The 17,442-nt window shown below is 37.4% G+C and overlaps 1 protein-coding gene across 1 annotated transcript in view; it reads left to right on the top strand.

The window, feature by feature from the left end:
- Positions 1-17,442, top strand: part of CFAP54 (cilia and flagella associated protein 54) — a 353,980-nt gene that overhangs the window by 19,687 nt on the left and 316,851 nt on the right. The window contains exons 5-9 of the mRNA XM_030323452.1: positions 391-449; positions 6,547-6,690; positions 8,445-8,558; positions 8,682-8,783; positions 13,393-13,591. Coding sequence (XP_030179312.1) covers positions 391-449; positions 6,547-6,690; positions 8,445-8,558; positions 8,682-8,783; positions 13,393-13,591 — 618 coding nt within the window. The remainder of the gene's footprint in view (positions 1-390; positions 450-6,546; positions 6,691-8,444; positions 8,559-8,681; positions 8,784-13,392; positions 13,592-17,442) is intronic.

Genomic DNA, 17,442 nt, shown 5'->3' on the forward strand with positions numbered 1-17,442 from the left:
TATTCTAATCTTATTTGGAGATAAATCTTTAGTTTTTCAATCATAGGGAAGCCATGGGAACCAACAGCATTTTGTATGAATTAATAAAACCACACGGTACCTAAATTATGCTACTAAAATATTCCTTTGTTCAATATATTTCAAAACTTATGCTTCCTTTCAAATGAGACTAAGAGATTCCTGTGGCAACTTACTTAAAATATGTTCAAATTAGTTCTTTTAATGATTTGGCTGCAAGTTACAAAAAAATTGTAACGATTATAAACTATTATCAGACTTTCTCATGAGATCACTTGTTTTAGGGACTACAGACTTAAACAACAGAAATTGGAATATAAAATCGCCATTATTTAACTGTAAAACATGTTAACAGTCTTTTTCTTCATCTAGGTACCATTTACATTTACACCATTTGCAGAAAACTGATGATCATAGGTCAGTCTTCCAAGGTATGAAATTTACTGACAAAATATCTTGCCTTTCATATCTTTCATATCTTGCCATTCATATTTCCTGTTTTTCTCAAGACTTTTGTTAGCATTGAATGCTAAACAAAGGAAATCAGTGGATTATATAATAAAAGTTAATAAGTATATATTATATAGTTTTACTGTTCATACTTTTACTTTAACATGACCATCTGTAAAGATAAAAATCTAAAAAAAGACAATACAGTATTAATGAAAAAAAAAAAGAAAGAATTCCTAAAATTGATAGGTAATCTCCAGTGTTCTCAGTCTCTCAGATTAGTCATTACTTGTCAACTTGATACTGAACATCCCTCTGGTAACTATATCTTTCGGTAGGGTGACCATGCATCCTGGCTTGCCAGGACAGTCCTGGTTTATGTCTGTTTTCCTGGAGTAATTATTAATAGCACTCCCTTTCACTCTTTAAAGTGTTCTGGTTTGGATAATAAACTATGGTTACCCTGTTTATGTATGATGCTATGGAGTTTGGACTTTGTTCTCCTTGAACAGCTTGGACTTTACTTATGGCCCACCTGCTAGTTGGGTGAATGTACACCTAACCATTGGCCCAGTCATGAGCTGAGGGGAAGGGGCCTTTATTTCATAAGAAGAATCTCACTTACTAGAACTTACTGCTCAGTTTTAGCTTGAGGAAGTGGCTGACACTTCTATTGACTTCCCTTCAATGTTGGTAGCACTTTTGTGTGTAGGAGACATATTTATTCCCTGTGTCAGTATCCAGTCATTAGAATATAGCCCAAGAAGGGAGAATATACTCCTGTTGAGACCATGCTTGAATTGTTTCTGGTGTCTGAAACATTCCTGCTTTATTTTTCTTTCCTGCATGCAAAACCTTATGCTGAATATTCTAACACTCAGGTCAGATACTTTTTTTAAAAAAATTTATTTCTTCAAAATATAACCCAAGTATCTTAAAATTTGACAATTCTTAAAAAATACAAATGGAAGAAAAGATGCTTGCATGCTCAGTGCATAACATTAATTATGTGTTCTCTCTGTTTTGTTCCTCAAATTTAAAAGCTCTATTACTGACAGTGACTTGAGCAAGCTCTGTGCCAGCATTTTGAATGTAAATTAAAATGAAGGGAGACTGTCTCATGAATAATGTAAATGTGGCCTACACACTATTCCAACAATTCTGCATTCAGTTCCAGATGATTTCCTAAAGAGAATTTGCATACTCCTGTTGCACTTGCTGTAGCAACAAATACTGCTTCACAGAACCATCCTAGTTTGGTCTGCTACAGCATTTGTCTGCCAGAGCCTTGAAGGGCAGAGACATCCGTGCCAAAACTTAACTGTTAGTGTTTGTGCTTGTTAATGCTGAGAGAATTTTAGTTTAATGTCACAGTCATCTTAAAATGATTTCTTATTCAGATCCGATGTAAGACATCTCCTCTCCCCCTTATTGAACTTGAGCTTTTGTCTGACAAAATAAGGGCTGAAGGAGGACAGTTCTATGGCCCCAGTCTTGTGGGATAGGAATGGGGGCAAGTGAGAGATGCAAGAAATTTGGGGTGGTGGGTAGTTGTACAGTTAGCACTTGAAGATTGGAATGAGATTCTTTCAGTTTGTTCACTATAATAAGTTTCAAGGAAATTAATAATTTTCATCTAGAAATTCCCAAGCCCTCAGCTGGTGAGTTGATTCCTGAGCTGAGGCTATAAATGAACTTTATGGGTCCATTTAATGGGGACAAGTCCTTGGAGGTTCAGCCACATCTGAGTGCTTCTGGGTATGAGGGTTCCCGATTCTGCAGCAATTTTAGAATTCAAGTCTGTTATAGCATACAACAGAAAGAGAAATAGACATGGGATCCTCAGGCTTTTCCGGTGTCGCCCTAGAGCAACCTAAACTCCTATTCCTATAGGATCTAGGCATAATGGCTACCATTTGTTATTATTATTGAATCTCTACTATGTGTTAGGTCTGTGTGAAGGGCATATATAATTCTCAGTATTGTCTTACGAGGTGGGCAATATCATCATCATCATTTATTGAATGAATGCCTACCATTTATCAGGTATGCTTCTGAGCACTTTCTTCACATATTATCTAATTTAATCCTCACACCACCACTTTGAGAAAGGTGCTATTATTAACTTCATCTTAAAGATGAAGAAGCTGAGGCTCAATGTCTCACATTTAGTTAGAGGTGTAGCTAAGGCCAATACTACACCGTACTGACACTCAACACCATTAGAAAAGTGATTGCCTGGGGCGCCTGGGTGGCTCAGTCGGTTTGCTTGACTTTGGCTCAGGTCATGATCTCGTGGTCTGTGAGTTCGAGCCCCGCGTCAGGCTCTGTGCTGATGGCTCAGAGCCTGAAGCCTGCTTCAGATTCTGTGTCTCCCTCTCTCTCTCTGCTCCTCCCCTGCTCACACTCTGTCTGTCTGTCTGTCTCTCTCTCTAAGATCAATAAACATTAAAATTTTAAAAAAAGAAAAAAAAAAGAAAAGTGATTGCCTATTGACTAAATTTAACCGTGTCATGACCCATCCTATTCTGGTTCACCTACTCAAATGGAGGAGCCGTGTAGGAGGGCTACTCGTTTTTGACATGACTCTGTATTCCTTAAGATGTTCTGAAGACCAGGACTGACCAGGGGCTCTTCCCTAAATGGGAAACACTTGCTTTGGTGCTCAGACAGGCCACCAGCAAAACCTCAAGGAATGGAGGGAGACCAGGCTTCTGAAGCCTCTTTCCCTAAAGATATATGACAACTTCACTTTCATTTATGGTATAATCTAGTTTCTTCTGAGGCATTTAAAATTGTAGTACAGTACTCAGCAAACATTAAAGAATACAGTAGAATATATATTCATCCTTACAGTTGATATCTGTTTCATTTTACTATAAAATTGAAATAGTTTAGTAAAATCTGCGGCTTGAACAATTATTGTCAAATCATTCCATGTGCCATTACATAAACTTCAAACCCAAACTTTGAAATGCCTCCAGGTGTTGTCTTCCTCCAATGATCTGCGCTGGTATAAATGATGCTGCAGTGCCGTCCTGTGGCTGAGCTGACTAATTGTGTGTGTGTTTCCTGCCCAACCTCTGAACCATGCTCTTGCTGGGCTCTTCTCACTGCGTTTTTCAAAAATATTTTTCCCTTATGAAGAAAGCGGTTCTACTGAAATCATTTTTTTAAATTAATAGAAATAGTTCTTCCTAGCTTTTGAGAGCAAGAAAAAAAGCTACAAATCAAGATTTGTGGTTTTTTAAAAGTTTTTTTGAAACGGCTCTTCATCTTTAAACCTGAATGACAGTTTTCCAGAACCCCAAGTGGAATGATGGATTTTCAGAACTCCCCCTTTGTCAAGGCTGCCCCGATGTGGTGGAAGGAACGCTGCTGTGCTTGTAAGTCTAAAGACCTGAATTCTAGTCTCAGCTCTGTTGCTTACAAGCAGTTTAGCCTCTTGGAGTTAGATTAGGTCACTTTTACGGTCCCTTGGGGCACTAAAATATGTGATTGGGGTATTTTATTCTAAGTCTGAATATGAACTCAAATATAATGTGAGCAATTAGTGACTGAAGCTATTTTTATTTTGAAATGTGAAATTTCTAATATCAGGAATCCCAACAGGGTTTTGAAAAGACATGTGAGTTTAAAAGGGGAAAATTTATACATGGTTTAATCTCATACTCCCCAAATTGCAACAGTCCAAATGCAAAAATCCACAATGAGATTTTTGTGCTACAGATGTGAGAAAACTCCAGTTTTGATGACTGTTAATTCCACATCAGTTCACAGTTCAGCAAGGTTAGCAAACAACAACAGCAGCAAAAACAGCAATAAAGCAACCCCGGACCCACTTAGTAGAGACGTAGTGTCCAGAAACAGGGACCAAAAGTTTCATTTAACTGTGGAGAAGTCATCACTCTAAAGGACATTGGCAACCTGGAGCAAAGCCACAGGAGACTAACCATGATGGAGAAGGGAAGAGCAGGTCTGGGATATATAAAAGCGCCCAGGAATGTTTATCCTGGAGAGAGAGGATATCACACACATGTGAGCATATTAGTGCAACTAAATGTAAAATATATATGTACATAAACATTTACATAAATTATATATATATATATATACCTACACACATATATATATATATATGTATATGTACATATATATACACACATATACACACACACCCATAATGCAATTATGGTATAGATAGAAATAAGGCAATAGTCATTTCTCTCTAGGGACATTGGGAGAGTCTTCAACAACTGTTCTCTTTCCCCTCCTTATCTTGTTCCTCCACCCTCTCCTGCTCCACTTTCTCTTTCTTCACTGTGGTCACCAGAGTGAACACTTATGTGTGTAATGTGTTCTAAGCATTTAGCCTCTATTAACTCAATTAATCCTCAAACAATCCTATAAGATAGTCATTATACCTATCTTGCAGATGAAGAACCTTGACACATGGAGTTTAAATAAATTGTCCAAGGTAACACTGCTAGTCATGGAGGTAGTGTTTCAGCTCGGTCATATGGGGTGGGTGAAGGAGAGAACAGGGTAAGCAAAGACATGTGTATTTGGGCCACTAAGATGTTTTGTGGAATGGAAAGCATTTTGGAGTAGCTCTAAGTATATGACGTAGGATCAAGAGTGATGGAGGGAGGAGAAGGCAGGGACTAGGTAATGAATGGTGTGTGTGTGTGTGCCCTAGATAGGGTTATACTTCACTGTATAGGCAATAGGGAGCCATGGGAGTATTCTAAACACAATTAGACGCCCAAATTGCATTTTAGAAAGCTAATTTTGGGGCCACCTGGTTGGCTTAGTTGGAAGAACATGTGACTCTTGATCTCGGGGTCATGGGTTTGAGTCCCACATTGGGTGCAGAAATTACTTAAATAAATAAAACTTAAAAAAAAGAAAGGTAATTTTGGTGGATATATTATATAAAATATATAAGGAAGGGGGTGTATGAGAAGAACAAGGGTTGAGTGAGACCGAAGACAGGGAGACAAGTGAGGAAGTATCCTCATAGTCTAGGGAGACATGTGAGGACTTGCTTGGTCAAGGTCAATATCTCCATGGATACAATTTAGAATTTTATATTCTGAGATTTTTGGCTCAGATTCTTATTTTCATCTCAGTAACGTTTTTTACATTTACATGTGGAACATAGATGAAATTTTTTATATTCAATCGAATGAAAGGTAATATAATCAAATTAACTTTCGAGCTTTTGGAATATTTTTGAAGAAAGAAAAAGATTGAAAATTTTTAAATGCAGGATACGTATAGTCAAGTAGTGTTTCCTGGTATAGAGTTTGTAGGAGGAGTATGTCCAAAAGGGGACATAAAGAATAAAAAGAATTACCAGTGGTTGAGGGGAAGCATATATTCCTACAACAGGCCAATGACAATGATGATCTTTCCCCACCATTTTGTTTCAAGTTGTACCTGGTAATAGGCACCATTTATGGGGTGCTTGCAGTGTGCCAGATACCATCCTAGAATGTCATGTGCATTGTCTCCTTCTCCATAACAGCACTGCTACCATGTGCTAAAATACCTATTTTCAGATGAAAAAAAAAATGAGGTCTGGAGAGGTAAAATGACACAGATACTAGGTGATAAAATTAGGATGGAAGCCCAGGTCTATTTGACTCCAATATTGGACTGTTTCTACTAAGTATCACAGGCACTGGAGAGGAAGCCTTTTCCGTCTCCCCTACCCTGCTATACTAGCTGATTTTCAGAAACATGCATTGGTTCCAGGCCAGGTAATAACAATTGCATTGTTAGAATTAGCTCCTAGACTGCTATTGACACTTGATAAATATAGATAAAAACAAGCTGGCTTCATAGGACTTTAGTAGCTAAGAAGGAAGATACTCTAAAATGACTCACTTGAGATTTTGAATTCTTTAAATTATTTTCTTTTTAAATGCTTGTTTTTTCTTGACTCACTATGGTATTTTTGGTTTAAGTAGTCAGCAACTTGTGCTCACAACTTATAATCTGATTATATTAGATAAAAATCATCATTATTAGCTTAAAATGAAAATTTACTTGAGTGTGCTCTTTCTTCCTCAGGCCTTGGAATACCTCCTGTGGGCCAGTATGTGTATGGAGTTCTCGGTCCCACTCTTGTCTGTCAGGTACCTGACGTGGCGGGCTACTCTTTACACTGCCGTCTGCCAGTGCTATTATGACTGCCAAGCTGGCGTTCATGCAGAGGTAGGCCACTTGTCATTCTCAGCATCCCAGTATTGAAAATTACAAGTCATTAGCATTTTCTTCTTCAGATGCCCAGAAACACAAACACAGACAGACAAAACCTGAAGAATTGCAGTGGAGCAAAGACGGAAGTCCCAGGGTGTACCTGCAGAAGTGTGCTTGGCTTCCCCGTTCTATTGATCTCTTGCTCTACATTCTGCTCTCTCCTTTGCTCTTTGTTCACTTCCACCTCCTTGGACCCTTTTCTGAATAAGATTTCTGATATCTTTCCTTCCCCGTTGAATTCTTTCACACAAGTCACTCTTCTTCCCTATTTAGTTTTGCATTCTATGCCCCCTGCAATCCATTTGTCTTGCTTTTCTCTGCTTCCAGATGTCATTTAATACACCCCCCCTTTTTTTTTTGTTTTTCTTCTTTTCCTGTATATCTTTTAGACCAAATACTTGAAATGTAACTTAACTTTTAGGGGTTTCTATTAGCCTATGTGGTACCTCTGTGTAAATGAAAAGCACCATTTTCTACAGTACATGGTACTTAGCTTGTCAGTGGATGAGGGCTTGGTGAGAATTAGAAGTAGGCACCCCTTCCTTTGGGCCAGCACATCCCTGCACCAGTGTATATGGTCTGGTGAGTGCAGAGGATTTCAGCCTTCACTTAACCTCTTGGCTGGAAGTCTGAGCAGGACAGAGCTTTACGGTTATACAAATCTTTTTTCGTATCCTGTTCACAATCATCTGGCCAGTTAATGGCTCCTTTACATTTGGTTTTTCCTGCCCAAACTAATTCTGAGGGATTGGATGGTAGTGGCCCATCCTGAATAGCCTAGTATAACCCTGTGGGAGACATTTTCTAGCCAGGATGCGTTCTAGAAACTACTCACCATACATGTACAGTTAGTTATAGTGTACTAGGGGTGGCATATTTCTGTAGCTATTAGAATTGTTGGCGAATGGAACATATACATAGTTTTGACTATTTGATTCCTATTGGAATTCTTCCTTATTGGAAAATTTAACTGTTCATGTATGTTATTATGTCTGGAAGCGTCTTCAGGAAAACATTATAAATTATAGATAACATATTTCAGAGAAATGGTAAAATAAATTACATAAATTGACCTGTTTTGTTACTATCTCTAGAGAATTATAATAATGGTGACCTGATTAAATAAATAAGCAGCCTTCCTTCCTTCCTTCCTTCCTTCCTTCCTTCCTTCCTTCCTTCCTTCCTTCCCTCAGATATTAATAAATACTTCCTACATGCTGGCTACCAGAGATACAAAAATAAATAAGATCCTTAAAGGGACTCACAATTTAGTGGACAAAGTGAATAGTTGAATGCATAATACAGCATGCTTTAGTAAGAAGGTTAACATTTAGGGTAGAGCACTGCGGAGGGGCGTGTGTTTATGTGTGTGTGTGTGTGTGTGTGTGTGTGTGTGTGCATGTGTATGCAATGACAGAAAAGTGATAATCTATATGAAGCTACAGAATTTGGCTTTCCTTATTTTTTTGATTTTCTTGATTCATAAAGTTAGCATATCTGACAGTTTATTGACTTTAGACCTGCAGAATTTGGGGATGCTTGTAGGAAATGATTGATGATATACTTACAGTGTTGTAAGGAGTTAGCATCAACAGAGTTTAATTCACCAATTAAATCAAATATCTGGGAGAATAAAACATACGGTCTTGATGCATTTTTGATCACTATACTCTCACTTATTATGAATTAATTTTTTTAATCATGTATAGGCATTTGCTCGGCGTGCTTTAGCTAAAATTGATGAGTTAAGGCAACTGGAATTAATGAGTTCCTCACAATCGCAGGAAGAATCCAGAAGATACTATAGAGAGGCCGCCATAAAGGTATAAACATTTCATGAAATAAAAGAAATTGACTGCACTATACAGTTGATTAAGTACATAATATTAGTGGTTGAGAAGTGCATCCCATTGTTACCTCATATTTAATTCTTCTTTTTGAGATAGATGGCAGTGATGATCTTCAAAAGAGGAGTATTTGAATCTAGAAGGAGACACAAAGGTTTGTTTAGACCAAAGATAAGAGTGAACCTAAGGGAAGCTCAAACTGTAAGTCTAAGAACGTCTTCTCTTGTTCAGACTCTTTTTGCAGTGTATTTGTGTTAACCCTCTATCTTTTAGGTCTGGTCACTCAGTATTAAATCCTGCACCCTGTTCCCTGCACCAGTGGTAAATAGAAGAATGCCTTCCCACTGTGGGCATGGCCTCACTTCATCCCTTTCTTAAAGCTTTTGTGCCTTCACACAATCCCACTTTTGCAACTTTAAAGGGCAAGAGGCAGAAGAGCCTGGAAAAGGTTCAAATGTACACACTTTGAGTGGTGCCACAGTGACCTTTGTCTTTGACTCCTTGTTGTTGGCTTAGGGGCCTCTGAGATTGGCGAGAAGGTGGAGGCACCTTTGGGACTGTTTATGAGCGAGGCTACGCCATAGCAATAAACAACCCCCATATCTCAGTGACTTACAATAACTGTTTATTTCCCACTGGCATCATACTTATTATAGTTATCAGGGGGCTGTGCTCATGACTGCCACTCAGGGCCAAATTGAGGAGAAGCCCTCATTTCAAAAATTGCTGGTCATTCTGCCATGGGGGATATGAGAAAGCTCTGGAGAATCTTGTGCAGGCAATAATGCCCAGCATGGAAGGGACAGCAGTCTCTACTCACATGTCCAAACTCATCACATGGCTCTCCTGGCCACAAGTGTGTTTGACCAGCAGCACTAGGGCTGTTGGGGATGGAGACTGGGACACAGTTCTGCCTTTTGGGGCCCTCTGCCCTTTCTCCCTCCTGCCATTTCCTTCTCCCACTGTCTTGCCCTTGCTTTTCTGAATCTCACTATCTCTTAAGGCTCAGTTCTTTTTTTTTTTCTTTGAAGCTGTTGTAGATAGCTGTAAATTCTTCTGTGAACTTCTTTGTAGGGACTGAAAATGAAAGTGAGGGGGAAGATGAGCAGTTTCTGACAGGAGAGTGGTAGACTCTCAGAACCTGAGAAGAATTTAAGAAATCATCTGATTCAGTCCTTTCCTATTACATATGGGAAAATAAATCCCAGAGTGTTTAAATTATGGCCTCAAGGTCACAGAGGCAGCTAGTGGAAGCACTGGAAGCAGACCCCAGGTCTCTGGTTCAGTGCTTTCTCACTACTCCAATAACTGCTGCTCTCTTAACTCATTTCTTCTTATAACATTTAGGAGCAATTATTTTTTTCTCTTAAATCGTAATATCTAAATACAATTATTATTTGGGCATGGTAGCTTTCTAGTGTGACTATGATATGTTGACTACTGAGCCCAGAAGTACATTTCATACATCCTTTTAAAATCGTGTCCCTTACCGACCAATGGTGTATAATTTGTGCAGGTGGTGACTTCCAAATTATAGCTAATTCCTTGGATGGGCTGTGGAACCGCCTACATCTGGTATTGTTGAGTAGTGACGCCATGTAGCATTTGTAAGAGAGCAGGGGGTAGTGTTTTTTTTTTTTTTCTGACTAGCAACTTTTTTTTCTCTGAGCAAACCAAATTCAAGTATCCAAAGCCATAAGATTGTCACTAATTAGCATAATATTATGCTTTATAATCATCCTGGTATAAAAATTAAATATATTTTCAAAGAAAAATGTTTAAAATTCTGTATAACATTACATTAAAAACACATCTATTTCTGGTTTCCTTTAAGATGATTATTTTATGGAAAGGTCTGGTAGTATATCTTTTTAGAAAAAAAGTTGTAATGTTTAGTTGGCAGTTTCCATAGGGAATAGTCAATGTATCCTTTTTAAAAAGTCATCAGTATTTGCAGTATTTGACATATTTTGCAGAATGTTCTGTTCTATATATATATGAAATAGTTTTATTATATGCCTATAAAAGAAATTAATTTCAATATGCATTAAATCTGTTTTATGAAACATTTCTCTGAATTTGTAAGTCCATTGTGAACTCGCAGTTAATCATTTTTGTTTTTTTGTTTTGTTTTGCTTTGTGTTCTTTTAGATAAGAGAGAGAGAGAGTGTGTGTATGGGTGGGAGAGAGGGGCAGAGGAGGCAGAGGGAGAGAGAGAGAGAGAGAGAGAGAGAGAGAGAATCTTAAGCAGGCTTCATGCTGAACAGGGCTTGATCCCACAACCCTGGGATCATGACCCGAGCCGAAATCAAGTCGGATGCTCAACCGACTGGGCCACCCAGACACCCCAATCATTTTGACTTTAAAGGATTCCTTTCAAGCACCACTAATCCATACTCCTAGTGATTGACTGTTTGGGATTCATTCAATAAATATTTTTAAAGTACCTGCTGTATGTACAAGGTAGGTAGAAGTTACATTCTTACGGAGAAATTACATAATAAATAAGTATAGTAATTATTGCTTGTGATAAGTATTAAGAAGGAAATAATGATAGAGATGAAATGAATTACATGTAAAGCCCTTAGAATGTTTTTAGCATGTAATAGATCCTCAGGAGTATTAGCTATTAGTTATTTTTTCATTCATTCATTTAACAGAATGTACCAAATGCCTACTGTGGTTACAAGTATGGTAGAATATAGAAAAGCAATGTCACAGGTCTGTCTTTTTGAATGGCCTTGGAATAAAGAGCAGGATTTGACTGGACAGGAAGAAGAGAAGAAAACATTCTAAGTTAAGGACCAGAGCAAGATCATAGCTTGGAAACAAGAGCAAACAACATTTATTGGGGGACAGAAATTAAGCTTGACTGGGCTAAGTGTGTTATGTTGGAGAATTAGCATAATACATCTAATGGAGTAGATGTCATAGAAATCATAGTATTTAGAAGTGGAACAGACAATCTGGATCTTACCATTTAGCTTCTCAACCATCCTGATGTTTTTAAAGATGGTATAATATACTTGATGCAGTTTTGTACCATAATCTGTCAAATTTTTTTATTACTATTTAAAATTTTAGTTGTTTCCAGTTCTTTGTTGTTATCAATATTGAAGTAATCAACATCTTCAAGTATGTTATTTTTTTCTTTTATTTCCTGTGGACAAAATTCAAGGTGTAGGATTTGAATCAAAGGATACAAGCATCTTTATTTCTTTTGATATATATTCCCAAATTGATTTCCGAAATAGGTACATAAGGTACAACCTGTATGTACCAATTTCACCACAAGCTGTTATCATTTTGATATTATTCTTAATTTTTAAAATAATTCTGTTTTTATAAAATGGCTTATTTTAACTGTTTCTGTGATCCAACTTTCCCATATTTTTGTGATTACTCTTTTTATTTCCTTTTTCTGTGAATTATCTTCCACAGTTTTTGATCATTTATCTACTAGAGATTTTAATTTTTAAAATACATTTGAATGATTTCATTGCTTTTATAGACATTAATATCTTGCTTGTCAGGCTTGGCAACCCACTGGTTTTTTATTGCCTGAAATCTTTGTTATAGATTTTTAAAATATTTATATTTTAAAATGTTTACTTAGTATTCTTCTACAGCTCTGATAAATAATCTATTTCACTTTTTGGTAGTTTTTCTATGTTTCTAAAAACAATTTAACTCTAATCTTTGGGTTTTATAATTTTATTTTGAATACTTCTAATTATTAGGAAGTTTATTATGCTTTTAAATATAATTTTTAAAAGCTCTGTTTTAATCTACAATAAAAATCTTAGAGGAAACCCTTACCTCTGTTTGTAAATAAAGAGAGACTAGGGCATGAAGTTCAATTTACTGAGGTTTTTAACATATCAGTTGACCTATGGATCGAAAAGGCATAGAAACGAATGAGTAGAGAAGTTGGTTTGTGGAAAAATAGTCCAAAGCAGCTTTAACCCTGTTTATGTTTTTCTGCCTTTCTGCCTTTGCTCCCAAAAGAGGAGAGAAGCAGGGGAATCATGGGGAATATCACGGGTATCTTCTAACTGGACATGGATTCTAGAAAAGCTGAGCACAGTTACCTCTCTTGTTTACTGGTAATCTAAATACAAAAAATAGATCAGTTGTTGGAGGAGTATAGAAGCAAGCCATTGGCAGAAGGGGAAATTGTTCTGGGATGATACAAAGCAGAGTGGCTGGGAATTCATACAGGGCTCAAACAGTCATTAGCTTATTAGTATACAGCTGGTCAACTCTTCTTTATTTAACTACCATGAGACCTGTTATTTGTACTGTAAAATATTGTTCTAATTTGGGTTTAAGGACCTTCGGCATTGGAATTTCTTGCAGTGCTGATGAAAAGTGTTCCACCTAGACCCACTGAATCTCAGGATTTGGTCTGTGAATCTAAAAAGCACCCCTGAGAGATTCCTAGGCAACCAAAGTTTGAGTATCAGTTCCTAAAGGCTGTAATTAAGGTAACACAAGGCATATGGAGATTGATGTTGCCCTAATAAAAAGACAATAATAAACAGCCTTTTAATGCTGCCTTGGAAACACAAACACAAAGAAATAGCAGTCTTTGATGTAATGGCAGCATGACAGAAACTTTAATGGAATCTGGAGAGACACCTCAAAAACGAAAACCATAAAAGCAGCTGTCTCATTCATAGGCCATCCACTCTCTCCTTTAGCACTTGTAGCACGAATGAAGCATGCCTTACTTATCTTGGCTTGTAATATTAAACATTTTAGAACTTTAAAGAAGTGGACTGTGTGTTTTGTTTTGTTTTTATTCCAGTTGCCATGGCCACGTACTGTCACGGAGCGGTTGTTGGATGAGATGTTTGATAGCACCGCATCCCGGTTTCTGGCTGTCTTAGAAGCTCTTTCTGATTCAAATAGGCGCACTCTACAAACTGGACCTATTGTTACAGATGAAGTAGAAGTTCGTGATGTTGTCTCAGAACTGTTTATGGCAGGAAAAGAACTTTTAATAAGTAATTTGTTAAAATGACATTTTATGGTAGAACTTGAAAAACAAAAATTTTAGTATCGTATTCCACATTTAAGAAACTGATAACCAATTTTTATCAATCTTAAATTCAGCAATATTGCTAAATTCAATTGCTAATTTAAATAATTTATTAGATTTTCTTTTGGATTTGTTTGGGTGTATAATCATCTGTAGATAATGACAATTATATTCTTTCTTTCCAATTCTTAATCTTTTAATTTCTTTTTTCTTGCATTTCTTGACTTATTGCACTGGATAGGATCTCCAATAAAACATGAAATGGAAATGGCGATAGCAGATATCCTTGTCTCATTCACGATCTCACATGGAAAGCTTTCAACATTTTACCATTAGTTTGATGTTTGCTGAAGGATTTTTTTAGATGCCTTTTTTCAGATTAAGGAAGTTTCTTTCATTCTTGGTTTACTGAGTTTTGTTTGTTTCACTTTAATCCTGAATAGTTGTTTAAATTCATCAGAAGCCTTTTCTGGATTTATTGAGTTGATTGAATGGATTTCTATTTCATTTCTGTTAGTGTGGTAAATTACATTGATTGCCTGTCTAATTTTTATCCACCCTATATTTTTGGAATAAACCTAATGTGGAGGTGAGGATTATTCTTTTTTTAAATGTTTGTTTATTTATTTTGAGAGAGAGAGAGAGAGAGAGAGAGAGAGCACATGTGCATGAGAAGGGGAGGGCAGAGACAGAGGGAGAGAATCCCAAACAGGCTCTGCACGACCAGATGTGGGGCTTGAACTCACAAACAGTGAGATCATGACCTGAGATGAAATCAAGAGTCAGATACCTAGCTGACTGAGCCACCCAGGCACCCCATGCTTTTTAAGACAACAAATATACTATTAAACCTTTTTCCTCATCCTTCCCATTTTTCAATACTTGTTTCTAAATTCATTTCTTTTTGCTCAAATACAAACTCTAAGAACTTTGAAATAGTTTAGCTGGATATAATATTTTGCTTCAAAGTTGGTTCCTTTTAGAATTTTATTTTTTTTTATTTTATTTTTTTTTATATATATGAAGTTTATTGACAAATTGGTTTCCATACAACACCCAGTGCTCATCCCAAAAGGTGCCCTCCTCAATACCCATCACTCGTCCTCCCCTCCCTCCCACCCCCCATCAACCCTCAGTTTGTTCTCAGTTTTTAACAGTCTCCTATGCTTTGGCTCTCTCCCACTCTAACCTCTTTTTTTTTTTTTCCTTCCCCTCCCCCATGGGTTCCTGTTAAGTTTCTCAGGATCCACATAAGAGTGAAACCATATGGTATCTGTCTTTCTCTGTATGGCTTATTTCACTTAGCATTACACTCTCCAGTTCCATCCACGTTGCTACAAAAGGCCATATTTCATTTTTTCTCATTGCCACATAGTATTCCATTGTGTATATATACCACAATTTCTTTATCCATTCATCAGTTGATGGACATTTAGGCTCTTTCCATAATTTGGCTATTGTTGACAGTGCTGCTATGAACATTGGGGTACAAGTGCCCCTATGCATCAGTACTCCTGTATCCCTTGGATAAATTCCTAGCAGTGCTATTGCTGGGTCATAGGGTAGGTCTATTTTTAATTTTCTGAGGAACCTCCACACTGCTTTCCAGAGCGGCTGCACCAATTTGCATTCCCACCAACAGTGCAAGAGGGTTTCCGTTTCTCCACATCCTCTCCAGCATCTATAGTCTCCTGATTTGTTCATTTTGGCCACTCTGACTGGCGTGAGGTGATACCTGAGTGTGGTTTTGATTTGTATTTCCCTGATAAGGAGCGACGCTGAACATCTTTTCATGTGCCTGTTGGCCATCTGGATGTCTTCTTTAGAGAAGTGTCTATTCATGTTTTCTGCCCATTTCTTCACTGGGTTATTTGTTTTTCGGGTGTGGAGTTTGGTGAGCTCTTTATAGATTTTAGATACTAGCCCTTTGTCCGATATGTCATTTGCAAATATCTTTTCCCATTCCGTTGGTTGCCTTTTAGTTTTGTTGGTTGTTTCCTTTGCTGTGCAGAAGCTTTTTATCTTCATAAGGTCCCAGTAATTCACTTTTGCTTTTAATTCCCTTGCCTTTGGGGATGTGTCGAGTAAGAGATTGCTATGGCTGAGGTCAGAGAGGTCTTTTCCTGCTTTCTCCTCTAAGGTTTTGATGGTTTCCTGTCTCACATTTAGGTCCTTTATCCATTTTGAGTTTATTTTTGTAAATGGTGTGAGAAAGTGGTCTAGTTTCAACCTTCTGCATGTTGCTGTCCAGTTCTCCCAGCACCATTTGTTAAAGAGGCTGTCTTTTTTCCATTGGATGTTCTTTCCTGCTTTGTCAAAGATGAGTTGGCCATACGTTTGTGGGTCTAGTTCTGGGGTTTCTATTCTATTCCATTGGTCTGTGTGTCTGTTTTTGTGCCAATACCATGCTGTCTTGATGATGACAGCTTTGTAGTAGAGGCTAAAGTCTGGGATTGTGATGCCTCCTGCTTTGGTCTTCTTCTTCAAAATTCCTTTGGCTATTCGGGGCCTTTTGTGGTTCCATATGAATTTTAGGATTGCTTGTTCTAGTTTTGAGAAGAATGCTGGTGCAATTTTGATTGGGATTGCATTGAATGTGTAGATAGCTTTGGGTAGTATTGACATTTTGACAATATTTATTTTTCCAATCCATGAGCAGGGAATGTCTTTCCATTTCTTTAAATCTTCTTCAATTACCTTCATAAGCTTTCTATAGTTTTCAGCATACAGATCCTTTACATCTTTGGTTAGATTTATTCCTAGGTATTTTATGCTTCTTGGTGCAATTGTGAATGGGATCAGTTTCTTTATTTGTCTTTCTGTGGCTTCATTGTTAGTGTATAAGAATGCAACTGATTTCTGTACATTGATTTTGTATCCTGCAACTTTGCTGAATTCATGTATCAGTTCTAGCAGACTTTTGGTGGAGTCTATCGGATTTTCCATGTATAATATCATGTCATCTGCAAAAAGCGAAAGCTTGTCTTCATCTTTGCCAATTTTGATGCCTTTGATTTCCTTTTGTTGTCTGATTGCTGATGCTAGAACTTCCAGCACTATGTTAAACAACAGCGGTGAGAGTGGGCATCCCTGTCGTGTTCCTGATCTCAGGGAAAAAGCTCTCAGTTTTTCCCCGTTGAGGATGATGTTAGCTGTGGGCTTTTCATAAATGGCTTTTATGATCTTTAAGTATGTTCCTTCTATCCCGACTTTCTCAAGGGTTTTTATTAAGAAAGGGTGCTGGATTTTGTCAAAGGCCTTTTCTGCATCGATTGACAGGATCATATGGTTCTTATCTTTTCTTTTATTAATGTGATGTATCACGTTGATTGATTTGCGAATGTTGAACCAGCCCTGCATCCCAGGAATGAATCCCACTTGATCATGGTGAATAATTCTTTTTATATGCTGTTGAATTCGATTTGCTAGTATCTTATTGAGAATTTTTGCATCCATATTCATCAGGGATATTGGCCTGTAGTTCTCTTTTTTTACTGGGTCTCTGTCTGGTTTAGGAATCAAAGTAATACTGGCTTCATAGAATGAGTCTGGAAGTTTTCCTTCCCTTTCTATTTCTTGGAATAGCTTGAGAAGGATAGGTATTATCTCTGCTTTAAACGTCTGGTAGAACTCCCCTGGGAAGCCATCTGGTCCTGGACTCTTATTTGTTGGGAGATTTTTGATAACCGATTCAATTTCTTCGCTGGTTATGGGTCTGTTCAAGCTTTCTATTTCCTCCTGATTGAGTTTTGGAAGAGTGTGGGTGTTCAGGAATGTGTCCATTTCTTCCAGGTTGTCCAATTTGTTGGCATATAA

The sequence above is a fragment of the Lynx canadensis genome, chromosome B4 (assembly GCF_007474595.2).
Source record: "Lynx canadensis isolate LIC74 chromosome B4, mLynCan4.pri.v2, whole genome shotgun sequence".
Lineage (NCBI taxonomy): Eukaryota > Metazoa > Chordata > Mammalia > Carnivora > Felidae > Lynx > Lynx canadensis.